This window comes from Periplaneta americana, chromosome 6 (genome assembly GCF_040183065.1).
Source record: "Periplaneta americana isolate PAMFEO1 chromosome 6, P.americana_PAMFEO1_priV1, whole genome shotgun sequence".
NCBI lineage: Eukaryota > Metazoa > Arthropoda > Insecta > Blattodea > Blattidae > Periplaneta > Periplaneta americana.
The window spans coordinates 3,206,472-3,231,448 of NC_091122.1; the positions used below are offsets into that span (position 1 = coordinate 3,206,472).

A 24,977-nucleotide genomic window follows, 5' to 3' on the forward strand; every position below is an offset into this window, starting at 1 on the left:
TCGTAGAAGTCATCGGTGCTGCGATCCGATTTGTGATTTTGTGACTGGATCTCCAGACTTCTAGTGACGTCTGTCTGTCCGATACTTGGGAGAGAAGCAGGCAGCGTGTTTTACTTGGAGGTCTCTTCATTAACGGATAGTGTTCGTAAAGGAATCATAAATCTATGATCCTGGACTCCTTGAACAGATAGCCCTACTGGGATTTCCGTCACTTGTGCGATCTTATGGATATGCAGTTGTATAGACAATAATTGCACGAATGGGCAAATGTTAGATCAAAGTGACAAAAATTTGGATAACAGTGGCGACATGGACGGAAATTTGAACGGATTTACAAATTAATAGTTGGATGGATGGATGGATGGATGGATGGAGTGATGAGTAGGCGGACAGTTGCACAGATGGGTTGATGTTTGAAAAAAGTGGCAGACGTTTGGACGACATTGGTCACATGGACGGAAATTTGAACAGACTTACGAATTAATAGTTGGATGGATAGGTGGGTGGGTGGGTAGGTGGGTGGTTGGATGGATGAACAGTTTAACAGATGATCAGAGGTTTGAACGAATTGACACTTTTGGGGAACATTGTTCATATTTTCATTCCCTTTGAACAAATTGATATTAATTAATATTTAGGGTGGATGGATGGATGAATGGGTAGGTGGATGGATGGATGGATGGATGGATGGGTGGGTGGATGGATGGTTGGTGGATGGATGAATGGGTTGGTGGATGGGTGGATTGATGGGTTGGTGGATGGATGGATGGATGGGTGGATGGATGGATGAATGGATGAATGTGTAGGTGGATGGATGGATGGATTCATTGATGGGTGGATGGATGGATTGATTGATGGGTGGATGGATGGATGGGTTGGTGGATGGATGGATGGATTCATGGGTGGGTGGATGGATGGATGGGTTGGTGGATGGATGGATGGGTTGGTGGATGGATGGATGGGTTGGTGGATGGATGGATGGGTTGGTGGATGGATGGATGGGTTGGTGGATGGATGGATGGGTTGGTGGATGGATTGATGGGTGAATTGATGGGTGGATGGATGGGTTGGTGCATGGATTGATGGGTGAATTGATAGGTGGATGGATGGATGGGTTGGTGGATGGATGAATGGATGGATTGATGGATGGATGGATGGGTTGGTGGATGGATGGATTGATGGGTGGGTGGATGGATGGATGGATGGGTTGGTGGATGGGTGGATGGATGGGTTGGTGGATGGATGGATTGATGGATGGGTTGGTGGATGGATGGATTGATGGATGAATGGATCAATGTGTAGTTGGATGGATGGATGGATGGATGGATGGATGGATGGATGGATGGATTGATTGATGGGTGGATGGATGTATGGGTTGGTGGATGGATGGATGGATGGATGAATGGATGGATGGATGGATGGGTTGGTGGATGGATGGATGGATTCATGGGTGGGTCGATGGACGGATGGGTTGGTGGATGGATGGATGGATGGATGGATTGATGGGTGGATGGATGGATGGATTGATTGATGGGTTGATGGATGGATTGATGGGTGGATGGATGAATGGGTAGGTGAATGGATGGATGGATTGATTGATTGATGGGTGGATGGATGGATGGGTTGGTGGATGTGTGGATGGATTGATGGGTGGATGGATGGATGGATGGATGGTTGGATTGATGGGTGGATTGATGGGTGGATGGATGGATGGGTTGGTGGGTGGATGAATGAATGGATGGATGGGTTGGTGGATGTCTGGATGGATTGATGAGTGGATGGATGGATGGGTTGGTGGATGTGTGGATGGATTGATGGGTAGATGGATTGATGGGTGGGTGGATGGATGGATGGATGGATGGATGGATGGATGGGTGGGTGGGTGGGTGGATGAGACGTTGGATGTAGTAATTGATTTTTGGACGGAGGAGCATACAGTATAGTTGCATGGATAGATAGGAGTTTAGTGCACTTTTGCGCACAACCCCTTATGGTACTCGACTCTGATAGTTGGATGGCTGTTCCTCCCTTTACATAACTGGATGCAAATTTCTATAAAACAGCTGTTTAATAGACACTGTGATGAGGAAGCATATGCGATGTGTGCTCTGAGCGCGGGCAGTGCCACCACGGGGCTCCGGAACCAATTACAGTGCAAACGACATGGAGGGCAGCAACTCTGTGTGTTTTAAAGGGACGCACCTGCACGCCCTAACAACCTGGTTGCCTAGGAGACACTGCGGACGAACGGGCGTTGTCAGCTTGTGCACTTCAGCTTTTTCGAGAGCAGACTGGATGACAAAAGCTCAACCGAATAATAACAGGCATTTCCCATATTTATTCTGCATTTAATTTCCTCCCGAGTGTCATTTATATTTGTTACTGTTGCTCCAAGATATTTGAATTTTTCCACCTCTTCAAAGGATAAATCTCCAAATTTTATACTTCCATTTCGTGCAATATTCTCGTCACGAGATATAATCATATACTTTGTATTTTGGAGATTTACTTCCAAATCCATCTCTTTACTTGCTTCCAGTAAAATTCCCGTGTTTTCCCTAATCGTTTGTGGATTTCCTCCTAACATATTCACGTCATCCGCATAAACAAGCAGCTGATGTAACCCGTTCAACTCCAAACCCTCTCTGTTATCCTGAACTTTCCTAATGGCATATTCTAGAGCGAAGTTAAAAAGTAAAGGTGATAGTGCATCTCCTTGCTTTAGCCCGCAGTGAATTGGAAAAGCATCAGATAGAAACTGGCCTATACGGACTCTGCTGTACGTTTCACTGAGACACATTTTAATTAATCGAACTAGTTTCTTGGGAATACCAAATTCAATAAGAATATCATATAAAACTTTTCTCTTAATCGAGTCATATGCCTTTTTGAAATCTATGAATAACTGATGTACTGTACCCTTATACTCCCATTTTTTCTCCAATATCTGTCAAATACAAAAAATCTGATCAATAGTCGATCTATTACGCCTAAAACCACACTGATGATCTCCAATAATTTCATCTGCGTACGGAGTTAATCTTCTCAAAAGAATGTTGGACAAAATTTTGTACGACGTCAACAAAAATTATATTCCTAGAAAGTTATTACAGTTAGTCTTGTCTCCTTCTTAAAGAAAGGTAAAATTATGGACTTCTTCCATTGTTCTGGTACAGTTACCTTTTCCAAAATAGTAAATACAAGCTTGTAGTAAACTTTGTGATGCGAAATTGTTGGAGTGTAGAAATCAGCCTCTGTTTAGGTGTTTACCTATGAGAGTCGGTTCGTGCAGTTTGTAGAGTGCCTCAATATGAGTAGACGTGGAATTAACAATTGGAAGAAACAAAGAAGTTATTGATCTTTGCGTGATGGTGTTAGTTGTAGGAAAATTGCAAATCAGCCTTTTCAAACATTAGCAACAATAGGACTTCAAATATTAAATGCATGGTAAAAACTGCAGTGGGAAAGGAAAGGTTTCGCCACACTGTTAACCCTTAAATTGGCAAAGCTTCATTTCTCACACTAGTTTATTAACCCGTGGCGGACCGTAAAGAAAACAACTATCGCAATGTCCATATTTTATATTATGTTACGCAATATTATGGTATTGTAAAATTTTAATTTTCCTACCATTTTTTTTCTATTGTTCTAATAAAATTATAGCAAACTAGTGGCTTGTGCAGAAAATGCTGCTGCAAACTAAGTTCGTTAGACGTTCAAATTTTTTTTTTCAGATTTATTTTCAATGAAGAATACTTGACATTTTGATAGCTATTTGCTTCCATAATAGTGAAACATACTCCCTCTGAATGGGTTTTTTTAGGCCACATACTTTTTTTGAACCTACCCACCTTCAGTTTTTGAGTTTCAACGCGGAAACGCAAGTATCAATGTCAGGACGATAGCAGTAGCTATTTCAGGTCATTGTGGATTGTAGGCAAAAGTAAAAAAAAAAAATGTCAGGTTTGCTAAGCTTTCGAACAATAGCATTTTCGTATAGCTGCTGCATGTAGAACTTGAAATGTGGAGCGTAAAATCATTTTATCCTACAAAGAGATCTTGCTGAAATGATCTGGAGACTACAAAATTTTCTAGGCCTCTTATTTTATCAGTAAGTAATACCTTTTGATCTTTCCTTAGGAACTGTAATTTTTGCGCTCTCTCGAGCCAATACTGAAGAGAATCACGCATATCAATATCTACACCACACCGCCATTAAGTATATGAAAAAGACCCAACCCCACTGGGTTAATGACTATAAAAATATTTGATTTTTAATAATAATATTATTATCTTACGTAAGTTTTGTAGTTATATATAGCAGCCACTCAGTAAATTATAGAAATGAAGATCTAAATTAAGATATTCTCTACATTTACTTACATAACCTCAAAACGTTTCACTTTCCTGTCATCAATATAGCATCCATATTATGTACAATTAATGAAAAATGGACGCATCATGATATTAACTATAATAATATTTAATTTTTAATGGTAATAATGTCATCAAACCACCTCAAGTTTCGTAGATTTGAATATCCAATACACAGCTGTACTCATAAAATTATACACTGCAGAATCAGTTTTTAATAACAAATTGAATTGAGCTCTAAATATGTCGGCAATCCTGCAGGTCATGGCCTTCGTGTAATAAACTATTGTTTATTGTAGTGTGTGTTTTGTTTTGTTCTGAAATTCTATCAAGTCGGCCGTGGTTCAATAAAATTAGTACTCAAAACTGACAAGAGATTGATTTTGGAAAATAGGAAAATTATGTAGGAAAATTGACATTTCACTGAAAACTACTACTTTTCCGAAAAACTTTGGATGCCAGGCATGAAAATGAGGGGTCATTTATTAAAATCCGTTCAGCCGTTTTCCTCGTAATTTCCACTACCAGTTCAAATTATATATATATATATATATATATATATATATATATATATATATATATATATATATATATTAGTTGCTTGTGCATCAAATGCTGCAAACTAAGTTCATTAGACTTTCAAATAAACATTTTTCAGATTTATTTTCAATGAAGAATACCAGACATTCTGAAAGTTATTTGCTTCCATAATAATGAAAGATACTCTCTCTCGAGCCAATACTGAAGAGAACCACGCATATAAATATCTACACCACACCGCCATTAAATATATGAAAAAGACCCAACCCCACTTGATTAATAACTATAGAAATATTTGATTTTTAATAATATTATTATCTTACATAAGTTTTATAACTTTCAGTAACATATACAGTACTATATACACTATATAGCCACTCACTAAAATATAGAAATCTCTACATCTGCTTATATAACCCCAAAACGTTTCACTTTCATATCATCAATATAGCATTAATATGTATAATTAATGAAAAATAGTCACATCATGGCATTAACTACAATAATATTTCATTTCTGATGGTAATAATGTCATCAAACCACCTCAAGTTTTGTAGTTTTTAATATCCAATACACAGCTGTACCCAGAAAATTACACACCACAGAATCGAACCTGTAAATTATTTTTAGTAAGTTAAGTTTTTTTAATACCAATTTAATTTGAGCTCTAAATATGTCAGCATTCTTGCAGATCATGGCCTTCGTGTAATATTGTTTACTGTAGTGTGTGTTTTGTTTTATTCTGAAATGCAATTAGCTAGTTCTCAAAACTGACTACAGATGGATTTTGGAAAATAGGAAAATTATGTAGGAAAATTGACATTTTACTGAAAACTACTATTTTTCCGAAAAACTTTGGGTTCCAAGCTTCAAAATGAGGGACTATTTATTAAAATCCGTTCAGCCGTTTTCCCGTAATTTCCATTACCAGTTCAAATTATATATATATATATATATATATATATATATATATATATATATCCTATTAACCTGGTGTATCCTATAGGATATATTGCCAATTTAAGGGTTAATGCCGAACTAAACGGCAAAGTGTTTAAATGCTGCAGTTCGTTAATTTTATGTACAGTAATTTCCTTTCCATTGCATGCTGAAAAATTTCTACTTTCTCTACCTTGGACACCCGTTAAGTTGCAACATTTTTTATTGAACCATACGTGTGTAGGTTTGGACGTTTCACTTTACAAAGACAGGAGAAAACAATCAAAGGTTTTTTTTTTCATATGAAATGACTTCTTATTGGCATTTTACACTGTAACTAATCTAAATTAATAATAAATTTATTTTATTGGGTTATTTTACGACGCTGTATCAACATCCAGATTATTTAGCGTCTGAATGATATGAAGGTGATAATGCCGGTGAAATGAGTCCGGGATCCAGCACCGAAAGTTACCCAGCATTTGCTCGTATTGGGTTGAGGGAAAACCCCGGAAAAAACCTCAACCAGGTAACTTGCCCCGACCGGGATTCGAACCCGGGCCACCTGGTTTGGCGGCCAGACGCGCTGACCGTTACTCCACAGGTGTGGACTACTAAATATTACTTGAGATTCTAGTTGCAAGCTGGGCTATGTTGCCAGATTTCCTTTTAGCTCCAGAATTTACTCTGCACTTTTTTTTCTCTCGGTGTTGCAGTTTCTTATTAACGAGAAAATTTGTCCCGGTAAGTGTACCATTGCTATAATAAGCCATCAAATAAAGGACGACTGTGACATGTCTTCAAACATCACGTCCCCCCCCCCGCTAGCTGATGTGGCCGTAATCTTTGTGAGAGAGCAGCTAACGCGATCCAACCTGGATTTGAATATCAAAAGCCGAGGGAGTTCGCCGCATGCGACTTCACTTGTTTTCTTTCACGGGCAAGGCGGTGGGAGGTGAACTGGAGCCTCCTAACTGTTGCGGAGTCAGGGAGGAGGGATTAGGCACGAGTGAGGTGCGTGAGGCGGTGGAGGATCACACAATACCCGGCGGTCACGGTATTGAGCCCGTCCGTGATTTACGGCTACATCGGGTGTCGCACTAGCTCCTACGCTTCGTAGATACAGCTTCCGTGTGTTCATGCGTATTATCAAGAATTTCCTCATACCATGACTTCCTTTGTAATGAAGGTACACTGTTCGTTATCCGACAGAAATTATTGCTATAGGATATCGGCAGAAATTACATAACATTTAGTACGGCTAAGATGCTTGCTGGAGGTGCTCTTGGACGCAGGTTCGATCCCCGCTTAGAGTGATTATCTGGTTGGATCTTTTCTGAGGTTTTCCCTAACCGTAAGGCGAATCCTCGGCCTCATCTCGCCAAATACCATCTCTATCACCAATCCCACCGACCCTAAATAACCTAGTAGTTGATACAGCGTCGTTAAATAACAAAGTAAAAAATTAGTAAATATAGGCCTAAATAATACAGTAATAATAATAATACTAATAATAATAATAGTAATAAATGATTTAGAATAAATGATTTCTTTATTATAACAACCATTCGTAGTTATTTTTTAATCCTTTAATTGTCAGAGGAAAGACCTCAAAAGCTGCTAAATTGGGTATAATTATAAATTTCACTGAGTTCTCATCAGTCATGATTTTGGCTTTCTTCAGAATTAGCTTTAATGCTGCAGACACCACTGCCTCTTCCATTTCAGATCTTTACGAATTCGACCGAGAATGTGTAGGATTGCGTAGATACTCTGTGCAAAAATATGTAGATGCCCCGCCCCGGGATACACATACACACACACTCACACACAAACACAAACATACACTCAAACACAAAAACACACAAACACAAATATAAACATACACAGACACAAATATAAACACACACAAACACTCACACTCTAACATAAAAACACACAAACACAAAAACACACATAAACACAAACACAACACACAAACACAAGAACACACAAACATTCAAACTCTAACATAAAATACACACAAACACAAGAACACATACACTTACAGTGTAACATAAAACACACAGAAACACAAATACTCACACTCTAACATAAAACACACAAACATATTCAAATACAAGATCACACACAAACACAAATACAAACACACACGAACACAAAACACACACGAACAGAAATACACACATGAACACAAACACACACACAAACACTCACACTCTAACATAAAAATAAACTTTTTTCTACGGAAAATTAAACCCAGGCTTGTTCCCCGTTATTGCCAGCAGACAACTGTCTTAAAGTATAGCAGCAGCCCTGTCGCCCCTGGTCCGTATGCACCCCGCTAATGCAGTACGACACGCTCTACAGCCCGACATGACGTTTACATCTCGACTTATTAAGACTTGAGAAAGAAGCGCGAAATGTGATTTCCATGCTAGAGACGCGACGCCGGAAGTGACATAATGGATCCTCCGACGATGAGCAGTTTCCTGCCCCGGAATGAGTCCGTGCCCCCCCCCCCCAGCGAAGTCGATCTTATTTGCTTCTTAAGAGCTGAAAGCTGGGGGATCACAGAACTACACGATATACAGGGTTATTAAGAATAATGCAGCAGATTTCAAGTTTTTATTCCAAACAAACTGTAAAAGAGATGAACACATTTCTGACATCGCTAGATAGAGGAAGATTTAAAAGTCCAAGATTAAAAAAAAAAAAAACGCGCACATAGAAAATCCATTCATTTCTAAAGTGGCGACAACTTTTCCGAAAGAATATTTTTTTTCTTTCGAGTGAATCGACGTTTCATCTGTCCGATAAGGTTACTCGCTAAATTGTCACAATTTAGGGGAGTGAAAATTCTTGCTTAGTCCTTGTGTTATTTCTGTTAGTAAAGTTGGTGGACCTTTTTTTTTGCGGGGCAAACTGTGACAGGGTTGTCTTACCTGCACATGTTACAAAACTGGCTATATCACTAACTTCAAGAAGATTCGAATAAATTCATGAACGAAAGATATCCCTCCTCACTTTCACTTGGAGGTCTGACGTTATCTAAACGAAACCATTCCAGGACGATGGATTGGGAAAGGTGGACAACATTATCTTGTTCTTTTTCCCGTAATTTTTATTCTCTATTTGGCTTAAAATACTTTTTGATATATGAAAAATATAATACATAAAATTTAATGTTCATTTATGGCCTTGTCAGCTGCTGTGATATCATTTTCAAAGCTATGCTGCACAGGATTTTTAAATGACACTAAACTTTACAATTTCTCGTAACTTTAATTATTGCATATCTTCGGAAATATTAATGCTAAATGCATGATATTTGGAATTATCGTTCTTTAGGAAAGTTTTCTCTGAAATAGAAATTTATTTTGTTGCATTTAAAAAATATGTCTCTGTATTAAAAATAACAAATATAAATAACACTCGAGAGGAAATTAAACGCAGAATAAATATGGGAAATGCGTGTTATTGTTCGGTTGAGAAGCTTTTGTCATCCAGTATGCTGTCAAAAAATCTGAAAGTTAGAATTTATAAAACAGTTATATTACCGGTTGTTCTTTATGGTTGTGAAACTTGGACTGTCACTTTGAGAGAGAAACAGAGATTAAAGATGTTCGAGAATAAGGTGCTTAGGAAAATATTTGGGACTAAGAGGGATGAAGTTACAGGAGAATGGAGAAAGTTACACAACGCAGAACTGCACGCATTGTATTCTTCACCTGACATAATTAGGAACATTAAATCCAGACGTTTGAGATGGGCAGGGCATGTAGCACGTATGGGTGAATTCTGGAATGCATATAGAGTGTTAGTTGGGAAGCCAGAGGGAAAAGACCTTTGGGGAGGCCGAGATATAGATGGGAGGATAATATTAAAATGGATTTGAGGGAGGTGGGATATGATGGTAGGGACTGGATTAATCTTGCTCAGGATAGGGACCAATGGCGGGCTTATGTGAGGGCGGCAATGAACCTCCTGTTCCTTAAAAGCCAGTAAGTACGTAAGTATATTAAAAAAGTGCCTCTAAAATTAATTCTTAAAATCTAATTATTTAGCTTATTATTTGAAAGCTAACACAAAATTGTGCTTCACGCATATTAAAGAACGTGTTTTTAGAATTGAAATATCATAGAAGCTTTGAATTTATATTAAAAATGGCTGACATACTCTATATTCATTTAGTGAATTACTGTAACCTGATATAGCCTATATATATATATATATATATATATATATATATATATATATATATATATATATATATATTAATTTGGGCCCAAATTTTCTTCTCCAAAATCTAGTCTCGAATTTAAGTTGTTACAGCAAGATATTTACCACGAAAAAAAAAGTGCATCAGTTACGAAGAAATGTCAAATACAGGGTGATTCAGACCAGCCGTAACAGTAATTTATTTCGGAAACTAGTGCATCAAAATTTTCGAGACAAAAATATTTGTAACTAAACCACAATATATGAACTTTCATTTGAGCTTGATTTCATCAATCAGCCTTAACAAGAAGTAGGGTCAGTGGCGTATCACTTTAAAATTTCAAATTGAAGTCGGAGTCAAAATATGATACCATTTGATAGAGCGCTTCAAAACAAACAACTTTCATAGGAAACGTTTTTATTAATTCCTACTCTTTCAATGAGAAAACGTACGAAAAGACAATGCCATCAATATTGAGAAATGTTACAATACGAAAATGTAAACAAGACAATTAATGTTGACTGATGTTCTCGAAAATTTTAATGCTCTAATTTCCGAAATAAATTACTATTACACACAAGTATACTTTACACCTAGTCTCCTTAACCCTCAAATTGGTAAAACTTCATTTCTCACACTAGTTTATTAAACCTTGTCGGACTGTAAAGAAAACAACTATCGCAATGAAATCGATCAGTAAAAAACCTCGCATTTTTTTATACTCTAATTTTTTCCCTACTTATACAAGGTGATGAGGGGAGTGCATTTTCAAAAATATGCTATCGAAAGTCAAACGGTTTTCGTATTATTGAGCGACAAATTTACCGTATTTTATAAAAACAAGCCTCTTTCAGCGCTCAGAACTCTGGAACCATTTACTGCAGAACATTGAACGAGAGCTCATTTTGAAGCTGACATTTGGTAGGTTATGTTAAGAAGTAATCCTTATTTTTATTATATACAGAGAGACAGATAATCTGATTTTACTTGCTCTTAGGCTTTTTGGCCATTTGTAAAAATGTAAAAAATATTGAGAAAAAACTTTGCATTCTTAAGAGGGATTCGGCATTGTTTGGTTAGTGGCTGGGCAATAAGTTTCGAGGGTATTAAATAAATTATTTTCACACGCTTAGACTTGAACGGCGCAGTATCGCACGCACTGGCCGAGAGCTGAAGATAAGCGAGCGTTAGGCGTCATTTTACTCCTGTGTTTATGAAAACTTGTGATAAAGCTAGCCCAGCTATGCGCTACTAGACGAAACATCACGTGTTTGTCTCCTGGCCTTGCTTGTCTCGGCTAGCTCCCGCCTCACAGTCAGCTGGTTAGTTCACGCGCGTACTATTTATTTTCTTTATTTGATATTTTCAATACTCTCTTATCAACGGTGCACCAGTAAAAAATATGTGTTTATTTGTACTTTCAATGCGGAATCTAGCCAAATATTTTAAAAATATTTTTTCGTGGGCAAAGGCGTCTTAATGAAGAAAAATCTAAATTTCTCCATTTCCATAAAAAGTAAGAAAAACTGTTTACATGTCAATATAAACTTCAATTTCTCAGCATCAAAATAAACCATGATTTTGATCATTGGGTGAAAGGGTTTCGGAGCCACAACAGTTTAAAGTTCCTAATTTTATGAAAATACGATAAATTTAAATATTATTAATTTAAACACTATGAAGTTCTGATGCCTCAAACTTTGCACAAAGCATTGTATCACAGTTGTCTACGGACAGAAAAAGTTTCATTGTATTTAAAAATTGCAAGGTCAATTTTCTCTATATTTCGGTCGATTTGAGATGGAATAGCCCTTCCAGAGAATTCATTGAATATGAAAGAATGAAAGGGAACATTTTCGAGGTGTAAATCAGACTTCCAAATCACTTTCTTCCTGTTCCTAAGAACTGTTATTTCGAACAGGGTGTTCCGCCCATCTGTTATTTCTGAAATTGCTCCATTTCCTTACTGCACAGATATTTTTACCCCACTCCTTCAGGGGAACGTCCTGCAGTGCATCTGAATTGCTTCTCCCTCAGTACTGGGGTTCGACGTCATGCGAATCAGTTTATCAACCAATCAGCTTATTCAATATACGAAATCGAAAGCGGCGGTATATTTAGCTGATGAATGTTGGCAGTTCCGCCCGGCTGCAGTGGCCGTGGAAATGGAATCCACTTGATAAATGGACCTCCTAGCCTCCAAGCCGCCGTTCGAGAGTGATATAGATTTTTAATATCTGATGACGTTGCAGTTTTCATATATGCTATTGCCATGGAATTTCCTCCCATCCTCTCCGCCATTTCCTCCTCCCAAATGGAACGGAAAAGAGGTCACTGGGCTGCCGCAATATACAGGGTGTTCCCGGACTCTACACGTATTATAACGGGTGTCCCATAACATACGGGATGAGTTACGTGGACCACAATTTATATTCCTATTGTTTCCGGTCCACATATCACGTTTTGTTACTTTCCTTAAGAATATGGAGGTATTCTCGCGAACATTTTTATTTCTAAAGTCTGAAATATACCCTTTCTAGTCCCCCACTTTTTTTTCATGGTAAGCATGGTTACCATTCGAGAAAAATGTTAACTAAAATTATGGCAGTGTCCCTTAAAGGAGTTTCACAGACGCTGCTTGCAATGTATTCGTTAAAGAATTTCATTTGTTCATTCAAGGCCCAGGTTATGATACTACTACAACATTGATCAAATGGAATGCGCAGTTTATGTTTATTATGTTTGACGGATCCTTCATCATTTGTTTACATATTGTAAGAGTTTATGTGTACCACAGTGGTTTCTGAAAGAAACCACCCAGCGATCAGAGATGTCTTAGGCAGTTCCAACAATAGCAATGACGTAGGATTAATTAATAAATTCGCCATTTTTCTTGAAAAATTTAGAGCACAATGCCATTTCGGATGGCTTTCCTAATATTAATTTTGTCTTATGCCCACCATTTTGATTGTATTTTTTCGTAAAATTTGTAGACGACAAAGTCATTTCGGATGGCTTTCCTAATATTAATTTTGTCTTATGCCCACCATTTTAATTGTATTTTTTTCGTAAAATTTGTAGACGACAAAGTCATTTCGGATGGCTCTCCTAATATTAATTTTGTCTTATGTCCACCATTTTAGTTGTATTTTTTCGTAAAATTTGTAGACTACAAAGTCATTTCGGATGGCTTTCCTAATATTAATTTTGTCTTATGTCCACCATTTTAATTGTAATTTTTCGTAAAATTTGTAGACTAGAAAGTCATTTCGGATGGCTTTCCTAATATTAATTTTGTCTTATGTCCACCATTTTAATTGTAATTTTTCGTAAAATTTGTAGACTACAAAGTCATTTCGGATGGCTTTCCTAATATTAATTTTGTCTTATGTCCACCATTTTAATTGTATTTTTTTCGTAAATTTATAGACTACAAACTCATTTCGGATGGCTCTCCTAATATTAATTTTGTCTTATGTCCACCATTTTAATTGTATTTTTTCGTAAAATTTGTAGACTACAAAGTAATTTCGGATGGCTTTCCTATTATTAATTTTGTCTTATGTCCACCATTTTAATTGTATTTTTTTCGTAAATTTATAGACTACAAACTCATTTCGGATGGCTCTCCTAATATTAATTTTGTCTTATGTCCACCATTTTAATTGTATTTTTTCGTAAAATTTGTAGACTACAAAGTAATTTCGGATGGCTCTCCTAATATTAATTTTGTCTTATGTCCACCATTTTAATTGTATTTTTTCGTAAAATTTGTAGACTACAAAGTCATTTCGGATGGCTTTCCTAATATTAATTTTGTCTTATGTCCACCATTTTAATTGTATTTTTTCGTAAAATTTGTACACTACAAAGTCATTTCGGATGGCTTTCCTAATATTAATTTTGTCTTATGCCCACCATTTTAATTGTATTTTTTCGTAAAATTTGTACACTACAAAGTCATTTCGGATGACTTTCCTAATATTAATTTTGTCTTATGTCCAACATTTTGATTGTATTTTTTCGTAAAATTTGTAGACTACAAAGTCATTTCGGATGGCTTTCCTAATATTAATTTTGTCTTATGTCCACCATTTTAATTGTATTTTTTCGTAAAATTTGTACACTACAAAGTCATTTCGGATGGCTTTCCTAATATTAATTTTGTCTTATGCCCACCATTTTAATTGTATTTTTTCGTAAAATTTGTACACTACAAAGTCATTTCGGATGACTTTCCTAATATTAATTTTGTCTTATGTCCAACATTTTAATTGTATTTTTTCGTAAAATTTGTAGACTACAAAGTCATTTCGGAAAGCTTTCCTAATATTAATTTTGTCTTATGCCCACCATTTTGATTGTATTTTTTCGTAAAATATGTAGACTACAAACTCATTTCGGATGGCTTTCCTATTATTAATTTTGTCTTATGTCCACCATTTTAATTGTATGTTTTCGTAAAATTTGTAGACTACAAAGTCATTTCGGATGGCTTTCCTATTATTAATATTGTCTTATGTCCACCATTTTGATTGGAGTTTCTTCATAAAATTTGTAGACTACAAAGCCATTTCGGATGGCTTTCTTAGGCCTAATAATTACTTGTTTTATGTCCGCCATTTCTGTTCTTCTGCCATCATTGTACTCGCTGCGAACTCAAGAGTAACTTATTCCAGTTCAGAATATCTGTTCCCTCGTCACGAACCCATGGTGTTAGTATCCTAGAGAAGTGAACCCGATACATGATTGCATATAGGGCTAGTGGGCTCACTTTGGAGGACGACAAGTCTCATTTCCGTGTTTTTTTCTTGTCACAAAACAAAACTCACTCTCGCAACTCTACTTCATCATCATCGCTTACAAAGAAGGTCCATTAGCCATTTGATGACCTTTACATTATGTTGCGTTAGAAAAAAAAAGTACTTTTTCAGTTCCGGACTTTCAAATTCATTCAAAAGCTATTCAGTATGAGTGTAAACCTTCTTTTGTTATCGTATCGGCTTGTGATGCTATGCAGATCGAGTATCCATGGTAACGAGATGTTCCCTGAACTGTAGGCTACAGACGTGGAGCAGTGCCAGGTTATTAAACCGGTTGTTGTGACCGATCGTGAGATCGCGTGACGATTAGGATCTGCCGACAGCTAGCTGACAAATGAGGCAAAACAAATGAATGAGAATTCTACTAAATTAGGCCTGCCTGTTTTTTGTTTTGCTTGTTTCATACAGTGTAATTTTATTGAGTGTTGCATCGAATTGCATTCCTTTTTTATACATTTTATTTTCTTTGCTTTATTGTTTTGTTTTAATCATTTGTGTTTTGTTTAGTTACTGTTTCTTGGCTACGCTATTCATATCGTGCTTTTTTAATTTCTTTTGCTGTGTTTGATAACTAGATCGAGTACAATAAATATTATGAAGTAATTTTTGTCAGAACATGTAAAATAATAAATTTGGTAGACGAAATATGAAATAATATCAAACATTCTTTTTCTTTTTGTTGAGCTTAATTTATATTTTGGAGGTAAATAATAGACATTCAAGTAAAAATGAGATTTCAGATCTCGAGTGACATTTATTAGGACTATTTCCTGAAAAAAATAAAAATGTAAATAATATATCCCTAAAATTCGCTCACAAAATGTTAATAATTGTATATTTATTAATACTTAACCTATTCAGACATTGTGAAGTCGAAATAGGTGAATAACGAATACTGCAATAAAGAAATTGAATGTTATTCAGTAATGCCAATTGAGAAAAGCGAAATACAGGTTTAAAAATGTTAATTACATGTAGTGCGCTTTTCTCTTGTTATTATAACAGAAATACGTTTTCATTATCTGCTGAAATCATAATTTAATTTAAACATTTTATAGTATAATTACAAATAACCTGATTAATATATTAATTAAATGAACAATTGTTATGAAGGAGTGTCATTTTATTTAGATACAATGGATATGGAATTAGAAGATGAAGATGTAGATGTGGAAGTAGGATTTCGCACTTTATTTAGTACAATGGATTCATACTCATCGATTTACGTGGAAACAGTTGGCGACACTGACTAAACAAAAGAACGACCATGCGATAAATTGATAGTGATAAATGGAGCTGCACAAATTATCGCGATGTATGACTGTGATTGGTTTGAATTCAAAATTTCATTACACTTCATTGGCTGAAAATGGAATGACGTCATATAAACGAAATAGTCCACACCTGTGGAGTAACGGTCAGCGCGTCTGGCCGCGAAACCAGGTAGCCCGGGTTCGATTCCCGGTCGGGGCAAGTTATCTGGTTGAGGTTTTTTCCGGGGTTTTCCCTGAACCCAATACGAGCAAATGCTGGGTAACTTTCGGTGCTGGACCCCGGATTCATTTCACCGGCATTATCACCTTCATCTCATTCAGACGCTAAATAACCTAGATGTTGATACAGCGTCGTAAAATAACCCAAGAAAATAAAAAAAAAATTAGTACAATGGATTCATGCTCATCGATTTATGTGGAAACAGTTGGCGAAACTGACTAAACGAAAGAAGGCCCATGCGATAAATTGATAGTGATAAATCGAGCTGCAGAAATTATCGCGATGTATGACTGTGATTGGTTGGAATTCAAAATTTCATTACACTTCATTGGCCGAAAATGGAATGACGTCATGTAAACGAAATAGTTATTGTAGACCCACTTTCATTTGTTCTTATTTAAATACGTCTTAACGAATACAACTTTTGACGGCCTTCGATATTCTAAATATGCCCAGTTTGGAAATGTTTGCGAAAAATGAAACAGTTCCGGGTTCGATACCCGGCCCCGGAACAATTTTTCCCTCGAAATTATTCAAATTAACTTTACAGGGAGTTATTCCTGAAAGCTTAATTTTCATAATAGACGTCACTGTACGTAACAGAAAACCACAATTTAAAGTCACACAGAGCTAGTATGCACTCAAATGTTGGTTGCTTGACTGTTGTCAGCCCACTTTGAGGTTTGTGGATATAGAGGGAAAAATTGGATCGGTGTCGGGTAGAGTTCCCGGGTAGCTTAGTGGGAGAGCGTTGGTACGTTTAACCAAAGGTCCCGGGTTCGATACCCGGCCTCGGAACAATTTTTCCCTCGAAATTATTCAGTTCTCATTATTTTCGCAAATTTTACATCTTGTAGAGTTTTCCTTGAATTTAATTAGCAAAATCCCATTCAGCATTGTATATATGTATACGTAGCCTACATGGTATATTATTAGTAGGCCTATCTACGTATTTATATAGGCTACATTGATTACACAATTAGAACTTGGGTTTGAGACAAAAAAACATGTGAAGAAATAAAACAACGTATGAATAATCAAGCAACATGTATAAAGTAAAACACAGAAAAATACGCACAAGTAAAACAGTAAGCACGCACTGTTACATGAACGGATATTATATGAATATACTTAGTTTCCATGGAAACAAAAGTGAGTGTTGAACACGGAGTACTGTATTATACACACATACAGCGATCTGTTGCTCGGGTTGCATAACGAGCGCGGCGGGGCGAAGATGCGTCGCTGGGTCGATACTGGCGGAACACCTGCTGCTGCACGCACTGTGCCGCAGTCACGCAATAACCACACACATGATCTAGGGTTCATTCCCCGCCACAGTGTTTACAGTTCCCGGTGGACGGTGGACCGACTGAGCAGGCTTTCCAGAACAGAACCTTGCTTTTGTCGTTCCACAATTACTCCACTTGTTACTATTATTATTATTATTATTATTATTATTATTATTATTATTATTAGTATTATTATTAGTAGTAGTAGTAGTAGTAGTAGTAGTAGTAACATGCCTATAGTATTTTAATGGTGATAGTAATAATAATAATAATAATAATAATAATAATAATAATAATAATAATAATAATAATTATTTTTTATTTTTTTTATTTTTATTTCGAATATTAATGTGCAAAACAACAGCACAAAGCCAATTACAGTTTAGCACAAAATAAAAAACAAAACAAATGATTATGAGAATGAATGACAGAAATGGCAGTGAGATGAAATACAATCAATATAATGGTCAACATTAATCATTCACCAAATACAACAAAATAAATGGCAATATCTAACAAATGATAAAAGATATTAAATAACAAGTAAGGATATATCATGCATAAGTAAAATCAAATCAGATCTTGCAAATTGGCACTTTTAATACACCTGGATATTGGAGAAAGAGATTTAAATAATTTAGTGAAGAAAATTCTTTGACCACGAAAACCTTTCACGGGAATTCTAAGGTAGGTGTTATGTATAAAAGAATCGCAATCAATGACACCATTAATAGCATTATTAAAGAAAGTGTAATCAATATCCTGACGTCTCGAATACAGACTGGTACAGTTAAAATATTTACTAGACAGTGAATATGTTAGGAGAAAATCTACAAACGATTAGGGAAAACACGGAAATTTTACTTGAAGCAAGTAAAGCGATCAGTTTGGAAGTAAATCCCGAAAAGACAAAGTATATGATTATGTCTCGTGACCAGAATATTGTACGAAATGAAAACATAAAAATTGGAGATTTATCCTTCGAAGGAGTGGAAAAATTCAAATATCTTGGAGCAACAGTAACAAATATAAATGACACTCGGGAGGAAATTAAACGCAGAATAAATATGGGAAATGCCTGTTAATATTCTGTTGAGAAGCTCTTATCATCCAGTCTGCTGTCCCAAAATCTGAAAGTTAGAATTTATAAAACAGTTATATTACCGGTTGTTCTGTATGGTTGTGAAACTTGGACTCTCACTCTGAGAGAGGAACATAGGTTAAGGGTGTTTGAGAATAATGTGCTTAAAAAAATATTTGGGGCTAAGCGGGATGAAGTTACAGGAGAATGGAGAAAGTTACACAACACAGAACTGCACGCATTGTATTCTTCACCTGACATAATTAGGAACTTAAAATCCAGACGTTTGAGATGGGCAGGGCATGTAGCACGTATGGGCGAATCCAGAAATGCATATAGAGTGTTAGTTGGGAGGCCGGAGTGAAAAAGACCGTTGGGGAGGGCGAGGCGTAGATGGGAGGATAATATTAAAATGGATTTGAGGGAGGTGGGATGTGATGGTAGAGACTGGATTAATCTTGCACAGGATAGGGACCAATGGCGGGCTTATGTGAGAGCTGCAATGAACCTGCGGGTTCCTTAAAAAGCCATTTGTAAGTAAATAAGAATAATAATAATAAACATCATCATTATGCTGTGAGATCTTTTTAACTCTAACTCTAATGAGAATGTGAAAAATTTGTATTAACCAAGAAACTATTTTGTTTAGAAAATTCATATCAAAAGGATATACACAGAGTGTTGAAAAGTATGGAATATTACTCACAACGTCTTAAATCGTAATTTAAAGAAAAGTTTTACACAAAAGCTGTTGGAAATAAACCACACAATGTGATACCAATGTTCCAAAAAGTTATTTATTCAGGCATACAGAGTGTGTCGGTAAATTTTATTTTTAATGGCACCCTATATTAAAATTTACATAATCCGAATCTTCATTTAATTTTACGTATAAATGTGTAGAAATTTTACCCATCCACCCGTTTTATGTCTTTTAACTATTTACTGAACTTGTTTCGTGGACTTCAGATTTGAGACAAATAAGTATGTTGGGTAGGCCATAAAACTAAACAAAACACGATTACTAACCAAACTTGACAACAGATACTCAAAATGGGAACCATTCACAGCCAAACAATGTCCCAGTCTATCACGAAAATAATGTATTCTTTACAGTTCAATTTTGCATACTTTTGTAGAGTCGTAAAGAGTTTAAAAAGAGTGGAATGATTTGTAACAATATTGTTTTGATAAGTGCATAAGAAAAATGAAATTTTGTAGTTAAAAAAATTCGTTCGAAGCGACTATGGAATTAACAACACTTTTTAGCTTCAGAACACTAGCCAATTACAGAAATGATACTCCTGAATAGTTCATTCTCTATTTGTAATATTCTTTTACTCTTGAAACTAAAGGAGAAAGTTATTTTATAGACAACTTCAAACTAGTGTAACTCTGAAAATATTCAGTGTAGGACCCGTGTTTATAAGAAAATTTTTGGTCAAAATGTCTTCGGAAATAAGTTCAATAAGTGGTGGTAACTTTCCATGAATCACCCTGTATAATAAAGATTTCCATATATTCATTCTCTTCCAAGTTATTGACTGGCCAATAAGAGTGTGGAGATATGCACGTCTGTAAACAATAACGTTGGGCATATCGCCTGTTATTTTTACCTGCCGTCAGTCACTGGATAATGCTACGAAATCTGTTCACAGTAGCAACGACTTTCTTCTGTTTCATTACCTGTCGATCGTTATGAATTTAATAATATAGTTTGTCCACCGCTGTGCAATAACGGTTAGCATGCCTGACCTGTGAAACGAGTGGGCCCGGGTTCAAATCCCGGTTGGAGCAAGTTACCTGGTTGAGGTTTTTCCTGAGTTTTCCCTTAACTCATTAAGAGCAAATTCTGGGTAACTATCGGTGTTGGACCCCGGACTCATTTCACCAGCATTATCACCTTCATCTCATTCAGACGCTAAATAACCTGAGATGTTGATAAAACGTCTAAAATAATCGATTTAAAAAAGAATATAATTTGAATTCTTGGAATAATTAACTGAGATTTTCATGAGAATCTTTTGGACTTTCTGTAAAATTCTAGATAGTTAACTTTTTTCGTTGAAAGGGATGAAGTCCTGATTTCGAATTGTCGAAATATAAACTTTTAAAATTCGAATTAAATGTTAATTTTCTACATTGGTTTAAATATGAATTTCAACGGGAATAAACATTTTTTATTCCAGTTACCCAAAAATTTGGAATGGGGGCAAAGACTAAAACCTGGTTCACAATAAACCGGGAAAGAGAACCAGAATGAAAACGAGAAACAGAGAACGTGAATATGAAGATTTTTGATTCACAATAAACCGAGAACGTAGACGACTATGCATATCGATATGTAAAGTCGATATTACGCATTCTGATGTTATTTGTGTATAATTGACCAATGGCGTTCTCTCATGAGTACAAGGCAGCCAACATAAACACAGGTTAACCAACTTCGAAATTTCAACTGAAACATTTCTTTAGGTACGGTACTATAAATATGCCCATGCATCTTTATTATCACAACCTATTTTAAGTCTACCATAACGTAAAATAATTAGAGAAGAAACATTTGTAATAGAACAAAAATGAACACAACAGTAGTTATTGAATTGAAACGTGAATATGTAGTGTGTAATACAACCAATACAGTAATAAAATATGATTCGCTTCCGATCGGTGTTCAAAGATGCAGCTATTGAAAGCCACGTATTCTCCTTCATTTTCTCATCTTTATACGAGGCGCGCCGCTTATCGTAAACGTGAGGATTTTCCTCAACACTCAATATTAGAATCTCATCAAATAAAACTTGCTCCATGATGCACAGCACAGAACAAAATAATGCATAGGTTATGTCACGGTCTTCTTGCTACAAAATATACGACGACAAAATAGCTTTTAGATGGCAATAGAATGAATCTAGTGGGCTGTGTTCGGAAACGTGAACGCCAAAGTTGAAACTTGGCCAACTCTCCGTTCCCGATCCCGGGCTCGGCCAAGCTTTTCGTTAATTGTGAATGCTCACATTTAAATGTACACATTTTGACAATTTTACCGTTTTCGTTTTCGTTCCGATTCTCGTTTCCGGTTTATTGTGAACCAGCCTTAATTGGGATTTCTCGGTCTCTGATCGGATCAAAAACCCTGATAAAACTGATATTCAACTCTTGCGGTGAATTTTGGGTGAAGTCTGGAGGGCTAGTCCTCTCTCCTCACTTTGACGCTGGGGCCCTCTGAGGTCTTTTAAAATTCGAAAGAGAGAGCGGTGTGCGGAAAAAAACTGGAAGCTACCGCATTTACCTTTCGAAAAAAAAAAACCTGCAAACATGGCTGAGACTAAGAGAAAGGCAGAAAATAGGAAAGACTGAAAAATGCTGGGTTTGCAGTGAAAGACCTGCCTTTGGGCATAACAGTATGAATGAATGACAATTTCGAACTAACAAATCCCTAGAGATGTAACCCAATAGAACTTATGTGGGCTGTATTGCAGGTGACGGCGAACGTGTTGGTGTTCGTGTGCGTGAACGTTGTGGGCGTGTTCATGCACAACCTGATGGAGCATGCGCAGCGCAAGGCGTTCCTGGACACGCGGAACTGCATCGCCGCGCGCCTCGAGATGGAGGACGAAAACGAAAAGCTGGTGAGTAGTGCCTTTACTTGGTTTTCTTTTCAGACGTGCTAGAGTGTTGTCACACGACAGTACTGGCAGTCTTTGACTGACATGTCAGTTGTACCCTTACGCGCATGAGTCTCTAAAAATCAGTAAATAACTATGTACAGTGTGTTCTCTTTTTTTATTTTCAGCTGTTTATTTCGAAAATAATTCCTTTGCGAAAATACAGTGATGAATGAAGTTTCAAGGGGGTGAACAAGCGGCATTAGCTATTTTTTTATTTAATTAGTAGATGTTATCGAGGACATTTTAAGGTGAACTTGTGCTTTTTTTAATGGGGACTCAAAATTTTTTTCGTCAGGTTATGGTATTACGCACAAAAACAGATTTTGTCTGAAATATATATTTTTTTTTTCATGTTGCGTCTCATAATGCCGTTTCATGTTGCTTTTTTTTTTGCAAATGATATTTTTTTTTTACACAACAAACACTGGACTTTATCGCCATGTTCGAAGCATAAAATAATATTGTATCTTCCACTCTTCCTTGAAACTTTATTGTATGAGCGCTTCCGTTCAATCATGATGCGATGTGTTCTAAGATCTGCACATCCTTTAGCAATGTTTACAGGTAAAAGAGCTCTCGCTCGAAATTACTAGTCACCATCGCAAGACTGGTTTACTGTCACCCATATCAGCAGAAAAATATCCCCAACTTGACGTAGCAACGGCAGGGAGAGGGGGGCCGTTACAAGAAACAAACGAGAAGCGCTGTGCCCAAAATCACACAAGGAAACTTTGCTGTGAAGCATAAGCAAACGACTGTTATTGTGACATCTGGCACTGTAAGGGTTAAGACAAGTGACATTAGCTGTTCTGCTTTAACATTCACATTTTTACGAGTCCCTTTTCCGCAGTGCAGGCGACGTGGACGTCGCACACTGCGTAGTATTGAGATGGGCAGCCAAGTTATTGATAGTACGATGCATGGGATATGAGGAAGAAACACAATCCGTGATAGCTTGGCCTACTTATGCTGAAATGCAAGTCATACATACAGGGTTAGTTAAAAGTCCCGCACCACCTAAATAACTTTTGAAGCATGTGGTTCAGTGACATGAAACTTGGTATGTGAGCATAACCATATACTAAGAACTCAATAATGGTATTACCGAGTTTTTTCTACTTCCGGTTTAACCGGAAGTAACTCCAACTCTCTTATTTTAAATGGAACACCCAATATATATTTTTTTAATTTTTTAATACTGCTCATTAAGAGCTTTTCAAAAAATACCCACACTTGAAACTTCTGCACAAATTCAGTGTTGCTAAATAAAAATGGAAGTGGTGCAAGATATTCCTAAAGCCTGGTTAAATCATTCCTTACATAGTTTCTACTAGCCGTACCCGTGCGCTCCGCTGCACCCGTTAGAAATAAATATAAAGTAATTACATAATTAAAATAGGACGTTTGATCCAGGGAACATTCCTCTTTGATAAAAGGATAAATCGTTTAAAATGTTACTTAATTTAAATTGCATGCAAATAATTAAAATGCGATCATTTTGGTCCAGAGACACTCATTTGGTGCAATGACAATTCCTTTAACATGTTTCTTAATTTTTATCATATTATATTATATTATATTATATTATATTATATTATATTATATTATATTATATTATATTATATTATATTATATTGTGTCAGAATTTACTGTAATAGCATTATAGCATTATGTCCATCTAGAGAAACACTTTCCAATGATGAAATAATAATTAATTATACAAATCGGTTAATTTAACTTCCGATATTACTTCATACAAACACAGAAACATTCTCTGTAGGCTATTTTTCATAGCTTTCGATTGTTGCTGTCCAAGGCCCCTTATAAACGAAGTCATTTGTTTTTTAATTCATTACACGGCCTTAGATGGCAGTTACTTTAATTTTAAAACTCATTTATCTCATTAAATATCAGTCCTATCAAAATATTTCAAGGAATAAAACTTATCGCAAATTATTTTTAAAGAAACTTCTGTTATGTAACATTTTTCACAAAAATCAATAATAAGCGAGATATTTCGATTTATTTAATACAGGCCTCCTTATAACCCCCCTTTTAAATAAAGTATTTTCAATGCCATATAGCCTAAAATCTAAGTTACAACGAACTTAATTTATATTCCAATTTTCAGCGAAATCCGTTCAGCCATTATCGCGTGAAAAGGTAACAAACATACAGACAGACATACAAACAAAAATTTCAAAAAAGCGATTTTCGGTTTCAGGGTGGTTAATTATATATGTTAGGACCAATTATTTTTGGAAAATCGAAAATTACCAGAAAAATTTCGGCTACAGATTTATTATTAGTAGCCTTTAGATGATCGAGTGACACATTGTAAGGCAGCTGAGGGCTACCAATTTGAACACATAATTTAGAAGGTGAGCTAGCTTTGTTTTGTTTTTGTTAAGGAAGGAGTATTTTATTATTTTAATATTCGATACACTTTTCTGTTTTCTTGACTCAGCAACACTGAATTTGTACAGAAGTATCAAGTGTGGGTACTTTTTGAAAAGCTCTTAATGAGCACTATTCCAAAAT

General features: G+C 36.1%; 1 protein-coding gene across 5 annotated transcripts in view; it reads left to right on the forward strand.

The window, feature by feature from the left end:
- rut (adenylate cyclase rutabaga) overlaps positions 1 to 24,977 on the forward strand; it is a 681,419-nt gene that overhangs the window by 440,323 nt on the left and 216,119 nt on the right. For all 5 annotated transcript variants that reach the window (XM_069827313.1, XM_069827316.1, XM_069827315.1 and 2 more), the window contains exon 5: positions 22,248 to 22,397. In XM_069827313.1, the coding sequence (XP_069683414.1) occupies positions 22,248 to 22,397 (150 nt within the window). The remainder of the gene's footprint in view (positions 1 to 22,247; positions 22,398 to 24,977) is intronic.